This window comes from Somniosus microcephalus, chromosome 9 (assembly GCF_052327205.1).
Source record: "Somniosus microcephalus isolate GS21.2 chromosome 9, FLI_Smic_1.0, whole genome shotgun sequence".
Taxonomy (NCBI): Eukaryota; Metazoa; Chordata; class Chondrichthyes; order Squaliformes; family Somniosidae; genus Somniosus; species Somniosus microcephalus.
The window spans coordinates 112,153,936-112,171,027 of NC_140995.1; the positions used below are offsets into that span (position 1 = coordinate 112,153,936).

Genomic DNA, 17,092 nt, shown 5'->3' on the forward strand with positions numbered 1-17,092 from the left:
TCTTGTGAAGCACCTTGGGATATTTTTACTACGTTGAAAGCGCTATATAAATGCAAGATGTTGTTGTTGTTGATTTGTTCCTTGCATTCTATAGCCAATTAGTAAGCACATATAGTTTGAAAACCTAAAGAAAGTTTCCTTTGTTTAAAGCTGCTCTGTGTCTAGGTGAAGAATTTTTTTGCACTGAACAGCAGAGCATGATTTTAATATGCTCACAATTTTTACTGCATCCTTGTTTAACTCTTTGATAACATTTCCACAACCTGATCACTGACTCTGTTTATGGCTGACATCTTTAGAGAGTGCAATTGCATGTGCTTTGCTTGACTCATGTTTGGAGCAGATGTGGTGCACATGCTTTCAATCACTAAAGCCACTCTGACTGAACGTGTCCTCAGAACAAGAGTCACCAAAATGCCTGCACATTTTGCAAAATGCATTCCTTCATTGTCGCTGAGTCAAATTCCTGGAACTCCCTACCTAACAGCTCTATAGGCGTACCTTCACCACAAGGACTGCAGCAGTTCAAGAAGGTGGCTCACCACCACCTTCTCAAAGGCAATTAGGGATGGGCAATAAATGCTGGCCTTGCCAGCGATGCCCACATCCCAGGAATAAATAAAAAAATATATATAAAGTGGGCTACCTTTACTTAGCCAATTCTTCTGATATCACTGAACTTCTGCATTTGCTCCCAGGTCTGACAAATCTGGGAGACTACGTTGACTCATTCTGTCACCTCTACACATGCAGCTTGTACCTGTGATTTAATAGGAGGATGGTCTTTGGTTCCTGTTTTGCGGCAGCTCATGAGCAGGACCTCCAATGATTCAGCATACATTGTCCAAGAAAATTATATGCACTTCCTCACAGCAATGATGTTATTTTTGGTTAATTGACAAAATTTGTCCACTCCCCTTTAATGGTGAGCAGCAGCTCTTTAAGAGCTACTGCTTCACTCAATTTTGCACCTTCTGGCCAATGGCACTAGGGACCTGGTTTCCTACACAAATTTTCCACGTGCAGGGGCAATATCGAAATTAAAGGGAATATCTTACCTTGTAAAATTCAGCAAGACTAATCGTCCCCGCTGTCAGCACAGGCCATGTCATAAAAGAGCACATAATTGATTTTGCCAGTCTTGTGAAATCTGCGCTTTATGTTTTATGAATGTTTTTAGTATAAAATTAACTGAACACAAATATTTAGCAAAATATTACCACAGTTGTGATATTTCAGATATTTATTTTTGAAGTGTTCAGTTTTTCATAGTACTTGCTCATGTAGGGATGTAAGAACAGGAGTAGGCCATTCAGCCCCTCAAGCCTGTTCAATTAGATCATGGCTGATCTGCACATCAACTTCATTTACCTGTCTTTGCTCCATAGCCATTATCTCTTTTTCATTAGAATAGGCCTATATTCTCTGGAGTTTAGAAGAATGAGAGTTGAAATATATAAAATTCTTAGAGGGCTTGACAAGGTAGATGCTGAGAGGTTGTTTCCCCTGGCTGGACAGTCTAGCACTAGGAGTTGTCTCAGGATAAGGGGTTGGCCATTTAAAAAAATTAGTTCCTGGGATGTGGGTTTTGCTGGCAAGGCCAGCATTTATTGCCCATCCCTAACTGCCCTTGAGAAGGTGGTGGTGAGCCACCGTTTCAGAGGGCAATTAAGAGTCAGCTACATTGCTGTGGGTCTGGAGGCACATATAGGCCAGACCAGGTAAGGACAGCAGATTTCCTTCCCTAAAGGACATTAGTGAACCAGATGGGTTTTTACAACAATCTGATAGTTTCATGGTCACCAATACTGATACTAGCTTTTTATTCCAGATTTATTTAATTAACTGAATTTAAATGCCCCAGCTGCCGTGGTGGGATTATGAACTCACGCCTCTGGATCATTAGTCCAGGCCTCTTGATTACTAGTCCAATAACATAACCACTATGCTACCGTACCCCATTTAGTACTGAGATGAGGAGAAAGTTCTTCACTCAGAGGGATGTGAATCTTTGGCATTCTCTACCCCAGAGGGCGGGGATGCTCGGTTGTTCAGTATATTCGAGACTGAGATCAATAAGTTTTTGGATACTAAGGGCTGGATTTTGCCAATGGGGAGCTTTTGGAGGCGGGACTCCCACTTGTCGGGTTTTAGTCCCGCCTCCATGGACTTCTGGCCAGCCCATGCAATTTTCTCTTGATTGACCTTGTTAAGCCCGCCACAGTGTCTCTAGTGGCAAAATGGGGATAATCCTTTTAACTGCCTTAAGTGGCTGTAATCCCCTTCCCGCCTCCAGGAGACAGGACCCAGCGTGGGTCGGCTACCCACCTCCTGGGAAGATGGCATGGAGGCGGGTTGTGGGCAGGATGGGCACCTGCCCCCAGATTCTGCCATATTCCCGGCAGTCCCGCCTCCCCAGGGCTGGCAAAATCCAGCCCTAAGGGAATCAAGGGATATGGGAATAGGACGGAAAAATGGAGTTGAGGTAGATCAGCCAGAATTTTATTGAATGGAGGAGCAGGCTCGAGGGACTGTATGACTATTTCTTATGTTTATCTGTCTATGTCCCTTTGTAACTTTCTGCTCCCATCTACACAATTACTGTGTCCTAACTTAGTATCTTCTGCAAACTTGGATATACAACTCTCTATTCTGTGATCCAAGTCACTGATATATATAGTGAAAAGCTGAGGCCCCAGTAGAGATCCCTGGGGAATACCACTTGAGTGATTTAAGTGTCAACAAAATGTAAAGTAATTGACTTTTTTTTAATGTTTAATTATTGGTGAGTTATTTGGGCACAATCATGTTACGTGTACTGTGGACAAAAATCCAACCAGCACATGCAGTTAGTTATCTGTGTAATATCAGAAAATCATTTCAAAAATTGAGCTAGTTGTAATTTACATCCAAAATACATGAGACACAGGGTTTCAAAGGAAAGTTAATAGTGTTTTGAATTTTGCACTTACATTTAAAGAGAAAAGGTTGGAATAGGAAGTTATTAAAATGAAGTAAAAGTACAGTTCAATAGGAGAAAACAGAGAAAAGGAGAAGATAGGTGAGCAAAAGTGTTAAAAATTCTATTTTCACTTTATCATTTGAAGTCTTAATTTCGGTCACATAGTGTTAATATTACATTAGTAGAACTAGAGTTTGAGTAACTTTATCACTGGTAGAATATTAGTGTCAGTATTGCAGTTGAATCTGAAAACTATTAAAAATATATAGCCATCCAGTGGAAACAGGGTGCCCCCTGGACCTGCTGTTAGTCCAGGGGTTAAAAGGTAAAAGTACAACTGGTACTTTTGCTCGGTAAAGTTTAGCCCAGTCGTTCAGGTAGATACAGGAACATGTTGGTAAAAGCCTCCCGAATTCTGGCAATATACGCGGCTCCGTAAGGGGAGAGAAAGAGAAATGGGATAAAAAGTCTCTGCACCGCCGCTGAATATCTTGATTTCAACGTCGCATGGGTTTCCAAAGGGTTAAATGTTACAGCCATCAGCAGCCCACAAAGAGACCAGGAGCAGCTTCCCTCCCTCCAGCCAGCCAGCCAGGGGCTGCGATGCAGTGAGAGCTCCTCTTATTCCTGAGAATTTACTCGAACCTCTTTGGAGCTGCCCTTTTAAAAAATAAAATTAAAAAAACCCCAAATAAACAGAAGATGGGGGAAACCCAATGTCTGTTTCCAGCAGCAGCTCAGCAATGTGTGGGCGGCCTGGCGGGGAGTAAGTGACCAACTGGGGGCGGCTGGGCTAATCCAAGGGCTGATTGAGGAGTCAGCCCAAAGACTGGGGCAGAGGGGAATGTCAGGTAGGCGAGGATCTGACCAGAAACAACCTGGCCACAGGCTGCCTGATACCATTGCTGGAAGGAGAGAGCGCCGCGGGTCGCTGTTGAGGAAAGCGGAATGAATGCAAGCCATTGGTGGGACGATGTGATGTACGCTGAGCCCTGACTGACCTTCCAACATTGATCTCAACGGCATGTTTTATTTTTTGATCTCATCTCCAGCAATCTCCTACGCCGGTACGACTATGAATGAAGGCTTTTACTTTCGGCAATTTTCCTAGGGAAACTCGAAAAATCGAAGGTATGCTGTGGCGATTTTATTTGGCGTTTAGTTCTGACCGTTTCCCATTATTCTCGATGCGATTTTCATACAGCCAGAAAATAACAAGCTTCCACCTCACATCGAAGTTACAAAGAGTTCACCGACCGTCGTAAAATATTCTTTTGCAGATTTAGTTGAAACTGATACAAATCTGCTCTCTTCATCTATTGAGGCATTATGTAAAACAGGTTTTACCTTAAAAAAAAGTGAACTGCCGTATCTGGTCTGGTTATTCGGCAACAAAAGTCGAACTTTCGAATAAAGATATGTTATTTAAAAGAAATTGAGTTTGTTTTACCTTAACCATTGAAGAGAGACACTGAGTTGTTTCTGTAAAATAAATGCTACATCTTTGTTCTTAACTATATTAAAAGTGCAGGGTGTAGTCTGGAAATGAATGGAAATTAACTAAATGAAGTAAACTTCAAAAAAATCTTTCCGTGAGTCTCAGAATGACCTCTTTATTTATATAACTATATATATAGACTAGCTCATTGGATGTAGGCCTGTCAGTCGGTTTGTCATGTATAAGGAGAGAGTTGCTTTTGAAAATATATGAAGTAAATCATCTGACATTGTTAGCAGGGGTTTAAGACTGGAACTTTTTTTGGATAAATCCAAAAATTAATCAACTACAGTTGTCATTATTAGAAGGCCAGATTTTGTGTAAAAAGTAATTGTGAGACTAACGGCGCTCACCGTTATTTATGCGCAAATCGAACAGCAACTTCAGACGAGTGCAGATGGGCAGTTAAATGCGAAAATCCGAAAGTTGCTGATCCAGATGTGCTGCCCCTCCGTAAGCTGCACAAAAACAGCATCTCGCCATCTGGCTCTCCATTCAAATGAACAATCTGTACTTGCATGGTAGGTATGGACTAAACGCGCCACAAAAAGTTAAGTCAAGTCGAAGTACCCTTAACAGCATGGTATGTCTTAATTACTGCTAAACAACCTCTCTGACACTGAAAATTAACTTTAACAATTGTGGCGTCTCATTCCTTCAGATTTTAATTATTGTTGAAGATTAAAAACTTTTTTTTAAAACGTTTGTTCATTCTGTCTCTATTATCTCTCTCAAACCATTCTTTCTTGCCCTCTCTTTATTTTGCTTTCTGTACCTGATTTGGCATTGAATTGAATTTTCTAACTTACACTTCCCGGTTCAGATTCTGCGATGCTCATTAACGATTCCTCAATCTGATTGGTTAAGAAGTATGGTGACACACAGTTGCTTGCCCTGTTCACACAGGCCCCAGATGCCCTGAAGAGGGTGTTGGGCTGTTTGGCGGACAGTAACTTGCCTTGCTTTTATAGCAATAAAAATTAGCATAATTAACATTACATACTATTGATTTAAGTCTATGATAAGTTCAAATCTAATGAATGCTGGCGCTATTCTTTCGCCCTACATAGCAAAATCCTGCCCATGTGTTTTTAGATGTTTATATAATGGAGAGGGGGACTAACTTAGAGATTCAAACAACAGAAAAGCGATTTATTTTGCTGACTTTTGTTAGTATTGAAAACAAAGTATATGGAAAGGGCAGTTTGCCAGCATATTTTGACATCTGTGTTACATCCACGTCGAACTGTAAATCTGTACCTTTCTTTACTGTCACATACCCCAAGAAGGAATAGGATAACTACTTGAAGGGGGATAATTTGCAGGGCTGTGGGGAAAGGGCAGCAGAATGGGCTAATTGGATAACTCTTTCAAAGAGCCAGCACATTAATGATGGCCTGAATGGCCTCCTTCTGTGCTGTATCATTCTGTAATTCTATGATAAGAGTGCCAATTTATTTACCATTCTGTGATAATAGTAGCCAACTTGCAGGCAATTATTATTTAAACCCGCTGTGGATCTAACATAATATCTCAGGAGATTGACCCAGTTAAAGTTATGTCCTCAGCCATAACCAGAAACAAAATGCAGATGATTGTAAAACAAATGAAGGCACTGATAGCAGTCTTTTGAAGTTTTGTTTATAAAGGAAAAAATCCAGACATTTGTTGTATTCACATAGTTTTGTGTCCTGCTCTCAAATGCCTGTGGTTGACTAAGATTGTAAATTATTTTACAGGGGCATAAAATATTTTAGATGGCTGACTGTTTAAAACTGTTATAATGATGGACACTTAACATTTTGAAAATTGTCAAAGTAGGCTTCACAATTTAAAAAAAATCTGTAAATGGAGCATTAACAATCCTATTTGAGTAATCTGAGATTTCTGGAGGCTAAAATATAATAAAATTAAAATCTGAAAATGCTGGAAATCTGAAGTATAAACAAAGAATACTGCAGCATTTCAAGGAGAAAAGATAAGCTATCATAATAATCCTTCATTAGAAAAATCAATATTCCATAGAATTGGTTTTAGACTGCTGTTTAAACTGGGCTATCAGACCTGATATTTTGGGATATTGGCTATAAAGCAATAGTATAAATTGTTAATTATGCTAATTTTTCTTGCTATAGAAGCTTGTCAAAACTGCAAACTAAATGAAGCTCTTTCTTGTGGCACTCTGGTCCATACCTTTTATATAAAGAGGCTGTAATTACATATGCAAGCTCATACTGAAGCTGCATAATAGTTATGGTACTGGACTAAAAACCCTAGAGGTTGTGAGTAAAAATCCCACCATAACAAGCTGTGAAATTGAATTCAGTAAATCGGTTAATTTGCGTGCTGATTTGTGCAGCAGTTAAAATGACCATGAAGGTTGTCGTATTGTTGTAAAAACCCAATTGACTGACTAATGTCCTTCAGGGAAGGAAGCTGCTGCCTCTTCCCGGTCTTACCTACATGAGACTCCAGTCCCACACTACTGGTTGACTCTTAATGGCCTTAGGGTGACTGGCGATGGACAATAAATACTGCACTGCCAGTGTCACCCACATCACAAGAACAAAAAAACCCAATTGTCTATTATTATAAATTCACTCAAACTCCAATTCGCTAACCATTTTCTAGCATTTCCTGACATAAAATAATCCCTTTGCTCTTTAACACCCAGCTCAATAATAGGGCCTCTGACTCATAAAATCTTGATTTGGTCAGTCAATTTGCAGGCTAACTGACAACTTACTGGTTATTTAAGAAGTTGGTTTCCATTAGGCCTCAAGCCACAACTATTGCAGGTAAAACTTGTATTTCATTTTCATGTGTAGTCCTTTTATCATCTCTCCATTTAATTAATAGCCACGCTCAGAATTTTACTGAAAATGCTGTAATATCCATAACTGTTGCTAATCCCACACTTTTTGGAATTGGTTTTAGACTGCTGTTTAAACTGGGCTATCAGACCTGATCTCTCTAACAATATTTTGGGATATTGGCTATAAACAATATATTTTTATTTAAAGGAAAACACATTTTCACATAGAGATGAGGAGATAAATTGAAAAATATTGGAAATCTCAAATAAAAATAGAAAAAGTTGGAAATGTACATCAGGCCAACCAGCAGCTGAATGACAAACAGAGTCTTGAAGGTTCCCATTTGAAAATTAAACTACCTTTCTCTTGGATTCTGAATGACCTGCTGTGAATTTGCATCATTTAATTTGTAAAATTCACATCTGTTGATTAATCTACTCATTTTGACAAAAAGGTCGGCAATGCCCATTCCCAGGTCCATCCAGATTCTATTCCTTTATTGCGTGTGTAGGTGCCGCCCAAGGAGAATTTTATAACCACGTTGTATTAACAAGAGTCTGAAAAACAGTTTGAAATAAGCACAGTCAGATTTTGCCTTGAGTGTTTATTTTTGAAAGCTAAACCCTTAAAATATAACTTATGGATTTAATGAGAACTCTAAAATTAATGCCTTTTATATCGAATTCCAAATTCATTTTTTCTCCCCTGCATGAGGAAAGGGTAACCTTATGAAAGTCTGGCTTATTTTACCTGCTAAAGACTATATAATATTCATAATAATTTAGATCTGAAGAAAATTAAATCCAAAGTCATTCCCATAATCACTGCTTTTATTAATTCCAGTCACTTCTTTATATGTCAGGCAGTTGTTGACCTTGCTATGCTTACTTAAGGACCAGCACTTAATACCAACTGCTGCATTAAGTTGTCTGAAGATTGCCCTTATTTGAGCCATATAATTTAACCACCACTGGAAAATAAAGTCTCATTGTGACATCAGGTGAATCATTCTCAGTGTGTATTATCCCATTTTACAGGCTTGCCGCACTTGTTAAAGTATTAATCGATCTGCATCTCTTTTACTTGCATTAATGTTGTAGGATGCAGCATAGATTTGAAATGCTGACTTCCTGAATAAATATGTTGACAGCAGCAGTCTTTCTGCACTTTCATGGCATCCTGTGAAACATGTGCAAGTAAAACTTGTCCTACCATTTCCAACTCATTCAAGCTGCATCCAAGGAAATATTTTGTTCCATTGACTGCAGTGGAGCTGAATATCAGATGCTCCGTATAACGGGCGGCCGATCCGATACTGCCCGCTTAGTGTCACCGCCCGAGACGAATTTCTGGCCCAATGATCCCTGTGCTGCTGGAGGTGGTAGGGAGGAGAAAGAAGGGTTGGGGCATGCTGTTAGTGAAGAGCAGCTTTCTGGAACATTCTCCAACTCCAACCCTTCTCCCCCTCCAGTGGAGACGTAAGGATGGACGGATATCCTACAGTTCTGTTTGATTGCCGTTGGAAATCAGGGGGTACAGGCCTCGGGAACTAAAATCCATTTAATCTCCTGAGGGATATTCTGTATAAATACGCCCTGATCCTCAGGAAAACCAAGTAAACTGCAGAGTATTCTTTCATCCCCATGTCTCCAAGAAACCTAAAGAGAAGGAGGTCAATACTACTGACAATAAAGTGGAAGAGTGAAAATATAAATATACAAATTACTTTTTTTCCAGTGGAGGCTCTGATGATGAGGGTTACTTACTTTCCAAGACCCTTTTCCATTCATCCTGTAGGTGAATAGCTTTTGTAGACTGCAGAATGTGTGTCACTTTTTCATCTGCAAAATGCTACTGTTAGTTATTATGAAAGTTAGTGGTTTGATGAAAATAGAAAAGACTTTTAGTATGTTTGCTGAACCTCTTGCCTATTGGACCCATGCTGTGCTTTTTCCATTGTGGTTTATAAAATACTAGAACATTCTCTGAAAGGTTCAACCATGTATTATAGAAACTGAATGTAACCTGGCACTAGATAGCCAGGTAAGTAACTTAACTTAAAGCTTCTAATTTGCCATATCCATTGCACAATGAAATACTGACTCATAATTTTGTTCAAAGAGATCCTTTAATAGCTGCTAGAAATAATACTGGAATGTATGAAAGCCTTCAAAAGAATTATTGGTGGGACAGTTCATTATATTTCAATTTCAAAATTACATTGAAATATCATGTTGAACATTTAAGCAAAATAAGAAGGAACTAAGAAATGTGAGCCTGAGAATTCCTATTGGTGCCAGCGAATGAATGTTTAATGTGTTTGCATGAACAGGTTAATACCCCGTTAAAGGTGCAGAGAGAGGAATGTCCTGTGACTGCGCTAACCATTCATTCATCTGATAATATCGGTAATGGTAAATTCTAGGTTATGGTGTACCTGAGACTGTGGAGTATATTATAAAGGGTTGTATAACACGGGTCTGGCATACAGTGTTTACAGATAATGAGAAACAACAGTGAAACATTGTTTAATTAAATTCAGCCCTCAGAGTTCTGATATTGACTGGCAAATATTTTAGTTTTGTTACTCTCTTGTATGTTTTCTATCATGTTGGTGAAGATTATATTCTGTCAGTTGTTAATACCAAATGTTGCGATATCTCTTTAAAGAAACAGACTCATAAGCCGGAATTTTCTTCGGGGAGGCGGGTTGGTCCAAGGCGGGCGGGAAATCCGGGAGGCCGGATATCCCGCAGGCCCTGCTGACTTTACCAGCAGGGCCTAATTTGAATGTGAGGCCTTGGTTTCCCCTCCACAGCCAGCCAGCTTGAGTGGCTGGCTGCGGGCGGGTAGGCCTCGGTTATGAGGGGTTGGTCCGAGGGAGGGATGCCAAGGGGGGGGGTGTCGGGAATTGGGAGGGGGGTCAGCAATCGGGAGGGGGAGCGAGGATCGGCGGGAGGGGTTGCAGGATCGGCAGCAGATCAGGGATTGGCGGGAGGGGTTGCAGGATTGGCAGCAGATCGGGGAGGTCAGGGATCGGCAAGCGATGGGGGTTGTTGGGGATTGAGGAGGTCAGGGATCGGCAGGCAAGCGTGAATCGTGGAGTGGGGGGATCGGGGATCGCGGAGGGGCGAGGTCGGCCAGAGATCGGGGCCGACCACTGGAGGATTGTGGCCGGCCTCATCATCATTGTTGTGGGGGAGGCCTGGGGCCGAGTGGGGTGGGAGGGGGGCCCTGGGGGCCGGGGGGCGGGGGAGGCCTGGGAATGTGATCGGAGGCCTCATGGTGGGGTCTCCAATCGCAGATGGGTGGGTTAGGTAGGGACCCTGGATCCTGGAGGTAGGCATAAAGCCACTTACCTCCTGGATACAGCAGTCCCCGCCTTGGGTTAACTGCCAGGTTTCACAAATTGTGTGAAACGCGTCCACAGTCAGTTAAATTCAAAATGGACGGGGGGGAAAAGAGATTTCCAGCTTCATTACAATATTTAAATTAAGGTAACGTCCCCCGGGAGCGGGTTGGTTGCCCGTCCCCCATCCTGCCTCCGGCAAAACCGGAAGTGGGTGGGTTGGAGGCGGGATCAGGTCGGGGATCCCATTTTTAACAATTTAACTGCTCGCATGCTCCAAACCGTTTTTTTAATGGGAAATTTCCGGCCTAAGAAATGGTTGAAAATCAAATTCTTGAAATGGAAAAGTACAAGAAAAAAATTGTTCTGCTACAAATGTGCTATTGCATAATCACGTCCTCCGATCCATAATGACCTCTTTCAAGTTGTTGGCAACATTATGGCATTTATTGGTTTCCGCTGTTGTTGTCCTACTTTAGTGAGAGGTGTACCTGATCTGAGTGTGGCATTCCCTAACTGAATTGTAGGAGAAATGAATGCAGTGTACTGTAGTTACTTTGGATTGAAGCATCATAGCACCATATAATCGCAGAACGAGGCCATTCAGCCCATTGTACCTATGCCACTCTTTGACAGAGCAATCTGAAAGTAATCCCAATACAAAAGCAAAATACTGTGGATGCTGGAAATCTGAAATATAAACAGAAAATGCTGGAAATACTCAACAGGTCAGGAAGCACCTGTGGAGCGAGAAACAGGGTTAACATTGCAGGTTGATGACCTTTCGTCAGAACTGTTGTCTGCAAGTAATCCCACTGCTCTGCTCATAGTCTTATATCTTCCTCTGCTTCAAATATTTACCAGTTTTCCACTATGAAATAAAACTGATCAGGTAGGAATTGGCTCACTCATTGAACTGGAGTTATTTCAATGAGGGAGCATCTAAACTGAGTATCTGTTCAGCATAGCATTGGCTACATTAATGGTTTAGTATAAGAGTTTGTGGGAGAAGGCTGATAGGAGTGCAAGCTCCACCAGGACTAAGCATCAACGCAACCAACTACCATTGGGTTTGTGAACAGTTTACTGTGATGTGCTCACCAGACTTTAAACAGCTGAGCAGCCCTCCCCACGTGGGTCATTTAAATTGACGGAGCAATAAACTGTTGAAAAGTGCCAATATGTTGCTCACCTGCGCATATTATTTTCCCTCAAGAAATCAAAGATCTTCTGGTTTGGTTCTTCAAATAACTTGTACAGTAAAATGTAGGCTACAACTTACCTAGCAACTAGTTTTATATCATTTTTAATATGAACTGCACAAGCACCTCATGGACACAAGTTTTTAAATTTATATCATAGTTTTACAATTAAATCTGATTTCAAAACTTGGAGGTTGATTCCAGACATAAGGGAAACCACTACATTTCCATTGTCGCTAAATATATAAATCAATCTTTCAAAATCCAGAAGTGGTCGTTATGTCAGTGAATCTGGCTGTACAAATCTATTGCTCTGCTCTATTCCCTACAGTTCCCATCATTGTTATTTGACTTGTTAAATGGTTGTTAAGCCTCTTGAGAGGTGCAAAATGAGCATTATTGCAGAAGAGACCTGATTGGCCAGGTTTCTGCTGCTAACAACAACAACAACTTGCATTTATATACCCGCTTTAACGTAACAAAATACTAATAAAATCCTGAGGCTCACTCTGGAAAACTGAAGCATTTGCAATTTCTATAAATAGCTGTTAAAATAAGATTAGCACTCCAGTTTCTAAAATTAGAAAATATTGTCCATGGTGGACTTGTGTGTTACAGTATGAAGTGGTAGGATTGGATTTTGTTCCCAGAATTGCTAGGTGTACGGTAGCATAGTGGTTATGTTACTGGACTAGTAATCCAGAGGCCTGGACTAATGATCCAGGTGACGCAAGTTCATAATCCCATCTTGGCAACTGAGGAATTTAAATTCAATGAATTAAATAAATCTGGAATAGTATCATTAATGGACCATGAAACTATGGGATTGTTGTAAAAACCCATCTCGCTCACTAATATCTGCTGTCCTTATATGTGACTCCAGACCAACAGAAATGTGGTTGACTCTTAACTGCCCTTTGAAATGCCCTAGCAAGCCACTTATTCAAGAAGGCTGCTTACCACCACCTTCTCGAGGGCAATTAGGGATGGGCAATAATTGCTGGCCTTGCTGGTGATGCCCACATGAATGAATTAAATTAAAAATTGCCCACAATGGGTTGAAAATTTTTGTTAGTTACTTTTTAACGAAGACTGTATTTACACAAGCTTACTCTTTACACCCAATCTCAGCCTATTACCATCTCGTCTAGCTTCTAACACCTTTTATTGTCTCTTTTTTACTTCTTTTGTTTCTTTTATTCTTTTGTCCGATCGCAGCCCTGCCTCCGATCTATCTTTTCTTTCCAGTTTTGAAGAAGGGTTCGACCCGAAACGTCAACTCAAATTTCTGTCCACGGATGTTGCCTGACCTGCTGAGTTTTTCCAGCATTTTCTGTTGTTATTTTGGATTTCCAACATCCGCAGTATTTTGCTATCGAACTTTACTCTTGGTACAATGTGGTTTTGGCTTCACACCTATGCTAATCTTATATGTAGCATAAATTGTATGTTTAAGGTCTGACCTAACTGTGGAGTGAAATGGATTGAGAATTCCTCCTCCAGGGAACCTTGCTCCACTTCAGTCTGTGTCAGGTCTGGCCCTAACTCTAAATTCAGGTTCCATTTACACTGTGGGGCAGATTCTCCTGTTCTTGCACATGACTATATTGGATTGCCTGGGCACAGTACATTGGGTTCTCTTTTCTTTTCGACTTTCCTCTGTGTACTGCAATCTGTCAATCCAATATGCCCCAATGCAATAACAGGAAAATCTATCTCTATCCAAGCAGTGTCAGTGCAATGTGAAACTGCCTTGCACCAATGCTACAATTCTAGTGTAAATGTACCCATAAAGGGAAAAATCTTATGCAACTTAAACCATGTCCATCAATGGTTATTAGCACAAAAGCAAAATACTGCGGATGCTGGAAATCTGAAATAAAAACAGAAAATTCTGTAAATACTCAGCAGGTCAGGCAGCATCTGTGGAGAGAGAAACAGAGTTAACATTTCAGGTCGATGACCTTTCATCAGAACTGAAAAAAGCTAGAGATATAACAAGTTTCAAGCAAATACAGAGGCAGGGAAAGGGGGGAGGGGAGGAAAGAACAAAAGGGAAGGTCTGTGATAGGGTGGAAGGCAGGAGAGATTAAATGACAAAAGGGATGATGGTGCAAGGCAAAAGGAAATGGTAATGGAACAAGTAAAGAAACAAAAGATGGGTCCAGATGAGGTGTAAATGGGAATAGCAGAATTATCAACAGCTGCTGTCCGAAAAAATGGGGGCAGAGGTTATGATCTGAAATTGTTAAACTTAGTGTTGAGTCCGGGAGGCTGTAAAGTGCCGAATCGAAATTTGAAATCAAATGGTTATTAGCAGGTAATTATATATAGAATAAAAAGAAAGAACACAAATGGAAATCTGAAATGCAAAATGAGTCAGTCAGCATCTTGCAGGGAAAGACGGGTTAATGTTTTGGGAAGGACCCTTCCTCAGAATGGGGATTATAAAACAAACTTTGCATCCAATAGTCTTCTAATTATATTTACAGTACCTTACTAAATTATCCTGTGAATTTTGGATGAGACCCGTCTTTCGGTGAGATGTTAAACCAAGGCCCTGTCTGCTCTCTCAGGTGGACGCAAAAGATCCCATGGCACTATTTCGAAGAATAGCAGGGGAGTTATCCCTGGTGTCCTGGCCAATATTTATCACTCAATCAACATAACAAAAACAGATTATCTGGTCATTATCATATTGCTGTTTGTGGGAGCTTGCTGTGCTCAAATTGGCTGCCGCATTTCCTACATTACAACAATGATTGCACTGCAAAAAGTACTTCATTGGCTGTAAAGCACTTTGGGACATCCGGTGGTCATGAAAGGAGCTATATAAATGCAAGACTTTTATGTAACTATTATGTACTTATGTTAAAATACTCTCGCACAGTCTTAAATCCAAATATAGATTAAAATAAATAATGGATGGTTTGAAGTGAGCAATAGGGGATTCAGATGTCACCCATAAAACTTGCACTTGTATAATGCTTATATGATTCTGCTCTAACTTTGCTTTTGTGAATTATGCATCTGAACTTGAACTCTGGAATCTAACCTAAAATGCCAACACAGATTAAAGAGAAAATTATTTTATTCATTTAGATGAACTCTAAACTTATTTTTTACCAACCAAGTAATTCTTCAATGCTTGATAAATGTGTATTGTGCATATTGTGGATAAATAAAATGCAGAGGTATAAAGCTTCCTTAGTCCAGTTGAAATGAATCACGGAGCAGATAAACTACTTTGAATATCTATGCATGTATGAATTGTGGGTGTTCAATTATCAACTGCTGTTCTGATTGGTTAATATACTCTTCATGAAGATCAAATGCATGTTTTGAAAAATACAATGGTATGTTTCTTTTATTTGGGCAACCCATGCCCAAGGCCATAATTTAGGACATACTAAGATTGAAAAGAGTAGGAAAAAAAATGAGGTAAATCAAAAAGTAGTGAATAGGCGACACCAAGCCTGCACTTTACAGATCTGATGATTGTATGTAAAGAAGACCGAGACAGGGAAGTAATTTTTCAGTTTTGAGATTCTGAAATCAATGTTATAGTAGGGGATGGTATGATTAGATTTGATTTCAACGCAGTGAGGATACAGACAGGAGAAAGAGGATGTAGGATGGTCTAAGTTTAACTATCCAATTAAATAAAATAGATTCCACATTACCAACCAAGTAATTCTTCAATGCTTGATAAATATGTATTGTGCATATTGTGGATAAATAAAATGCAGAGGTATAAAGCTTTCTTAGTCCAGTTGAAATGAATCATGGAGCAGATAAACTACTTAGATTTAGATTTTCTATTTGGGTAAAATGTCAACTGCTAATTCATCATTCTAATTGAGATGTTTGAAGATAGTACAGTCTAGCTACATTCCGTGCCTGGAATTTTGGTGCATGAAGCTTTTTTAGGAGGCAACTGATAACGAGCCAGTATTATTAATATTGGACAGATATGACTGAGGATTTCTTCCAAAATCGACGAGTCAACATTCATGTTGTACACAAGGCACTTTTTTGCGGCAGAATATCTAATAGAGGCTAGATTTTTTTACTTCCTCATTTTTTCACTCTTCCTCTATCCCTGAAGGCAGTAACATTTTAGGTACAGTTCCACAGGCTTTAAGAACTTCCCATCTCTCACCAAACTGGCTGTACTTTATGCATGAACCTAGACAGAGTGTTGGCAGGCTATTTCACTGTGGGGGCATCACAGCTGAGCCTGATCTGATTCTCACCCGACATCCTCAGATACATACTTTCAGCAGCGGGTCAATGGTTAGCGATCAGGAGGCGAATTCTGGCTAGTTTACCCCTCCCTTGTTCAGGGTCCTGAGGCCAAATTTAGTGCCACTGCTTGGCTGAAATCAACTAACTCAGTGCAAACAGCTGAATTATTGAAGTTGGTATCAGGGAGCATTTCTACTTTTGGTAGAGGATTCGCGTTGCAAATCACTGGCGATGTTATTGCATAAACGCTTATTACGCTTGTACCAAATTCCTATCTCTGTTATTTTAAATAGATTAATGGATGAACAATTCCATTAAAATAGCAGAGAGGGAGGAACTTGGTAAGAGAACATTAACCATTTGTACAGTAACATCGCCGATAGTTATTTATCCCCGTGTGTCTTGTTTGATAATGGATTTAATTTATGAATCTTTTGATGCTAGGATCTTTTTATTAACAGGAAGATTTATATTTTAAATAAGTTGGTTTAACATACCAGTTGGCAGTTTTTAAAATTATTTTCTCATTATACTCACTGCCTTCTATACTCAATTGGCTGTGGAAATTCAAAGCAATCTGATCGAGAAAGTAACAATTTCATAAGTGGCTCATGATAGTCCAGTAAACCATGATGACCCAATAGCTTTCTTCATTGATGTGAATAAAGGGGTTGAAGCTCAGGAATAGGGGATGGTCAAATAGATTGGAGGATGACATGCCAGAACAAGTACTGCTGTATAATTCAGACATCATGGGGGAAAAATTGGGTTGGTTTGCACCTCTCGTTAGCGCCCCTGGGGGCGCAAACCCCGCTGATGCATCCCGCGAAATTTAGAGGGAGGTTAGTGGCAGTGGTAGCCGATAGCGCTCCGCGCCAGCAGCAATGACATCATCGCCGTGCGCAGCGCCCTGCTTGCGCCCCGGCCGCAAACTTCCCTTGTGCCTCCTGACCTATCGGCGGACGAAATGTGTGACAGGTTCAGGGGACGGTTTTGCAGCGGCATAGCGCTGCGAAA

At 40.4% G+C, this 17,092-nt stretch overlaps 1 protein-coding gene across 1 annotated transcript in view; it reads left to right on the forward strand.

The window, feature by feature from the left end:
* The first annotated feature begins 3,327 nt into the window (after positions 1 to 3,327).
* The window catches only part of blk (BLK proto-oncogene, Src family tyrosine kinase), a 145,003-nt gene continuing 131,238 nt past the window's right edge, over positions 3,328 to 17,092 (forward strand). The window contains exon 1 of the mRNA XM_085997027.1: positions 3,328 to 4,093. Within this exon, the coding sequence (XP_085853153.1) occupies positions 4,042 to 4,093 (52 nt within the window). The 5' untranslated portion in view covers positions 3,328 to 4,041. The remainder of the gene's footprint in view (positions 4,094 to 17,092) is intronic.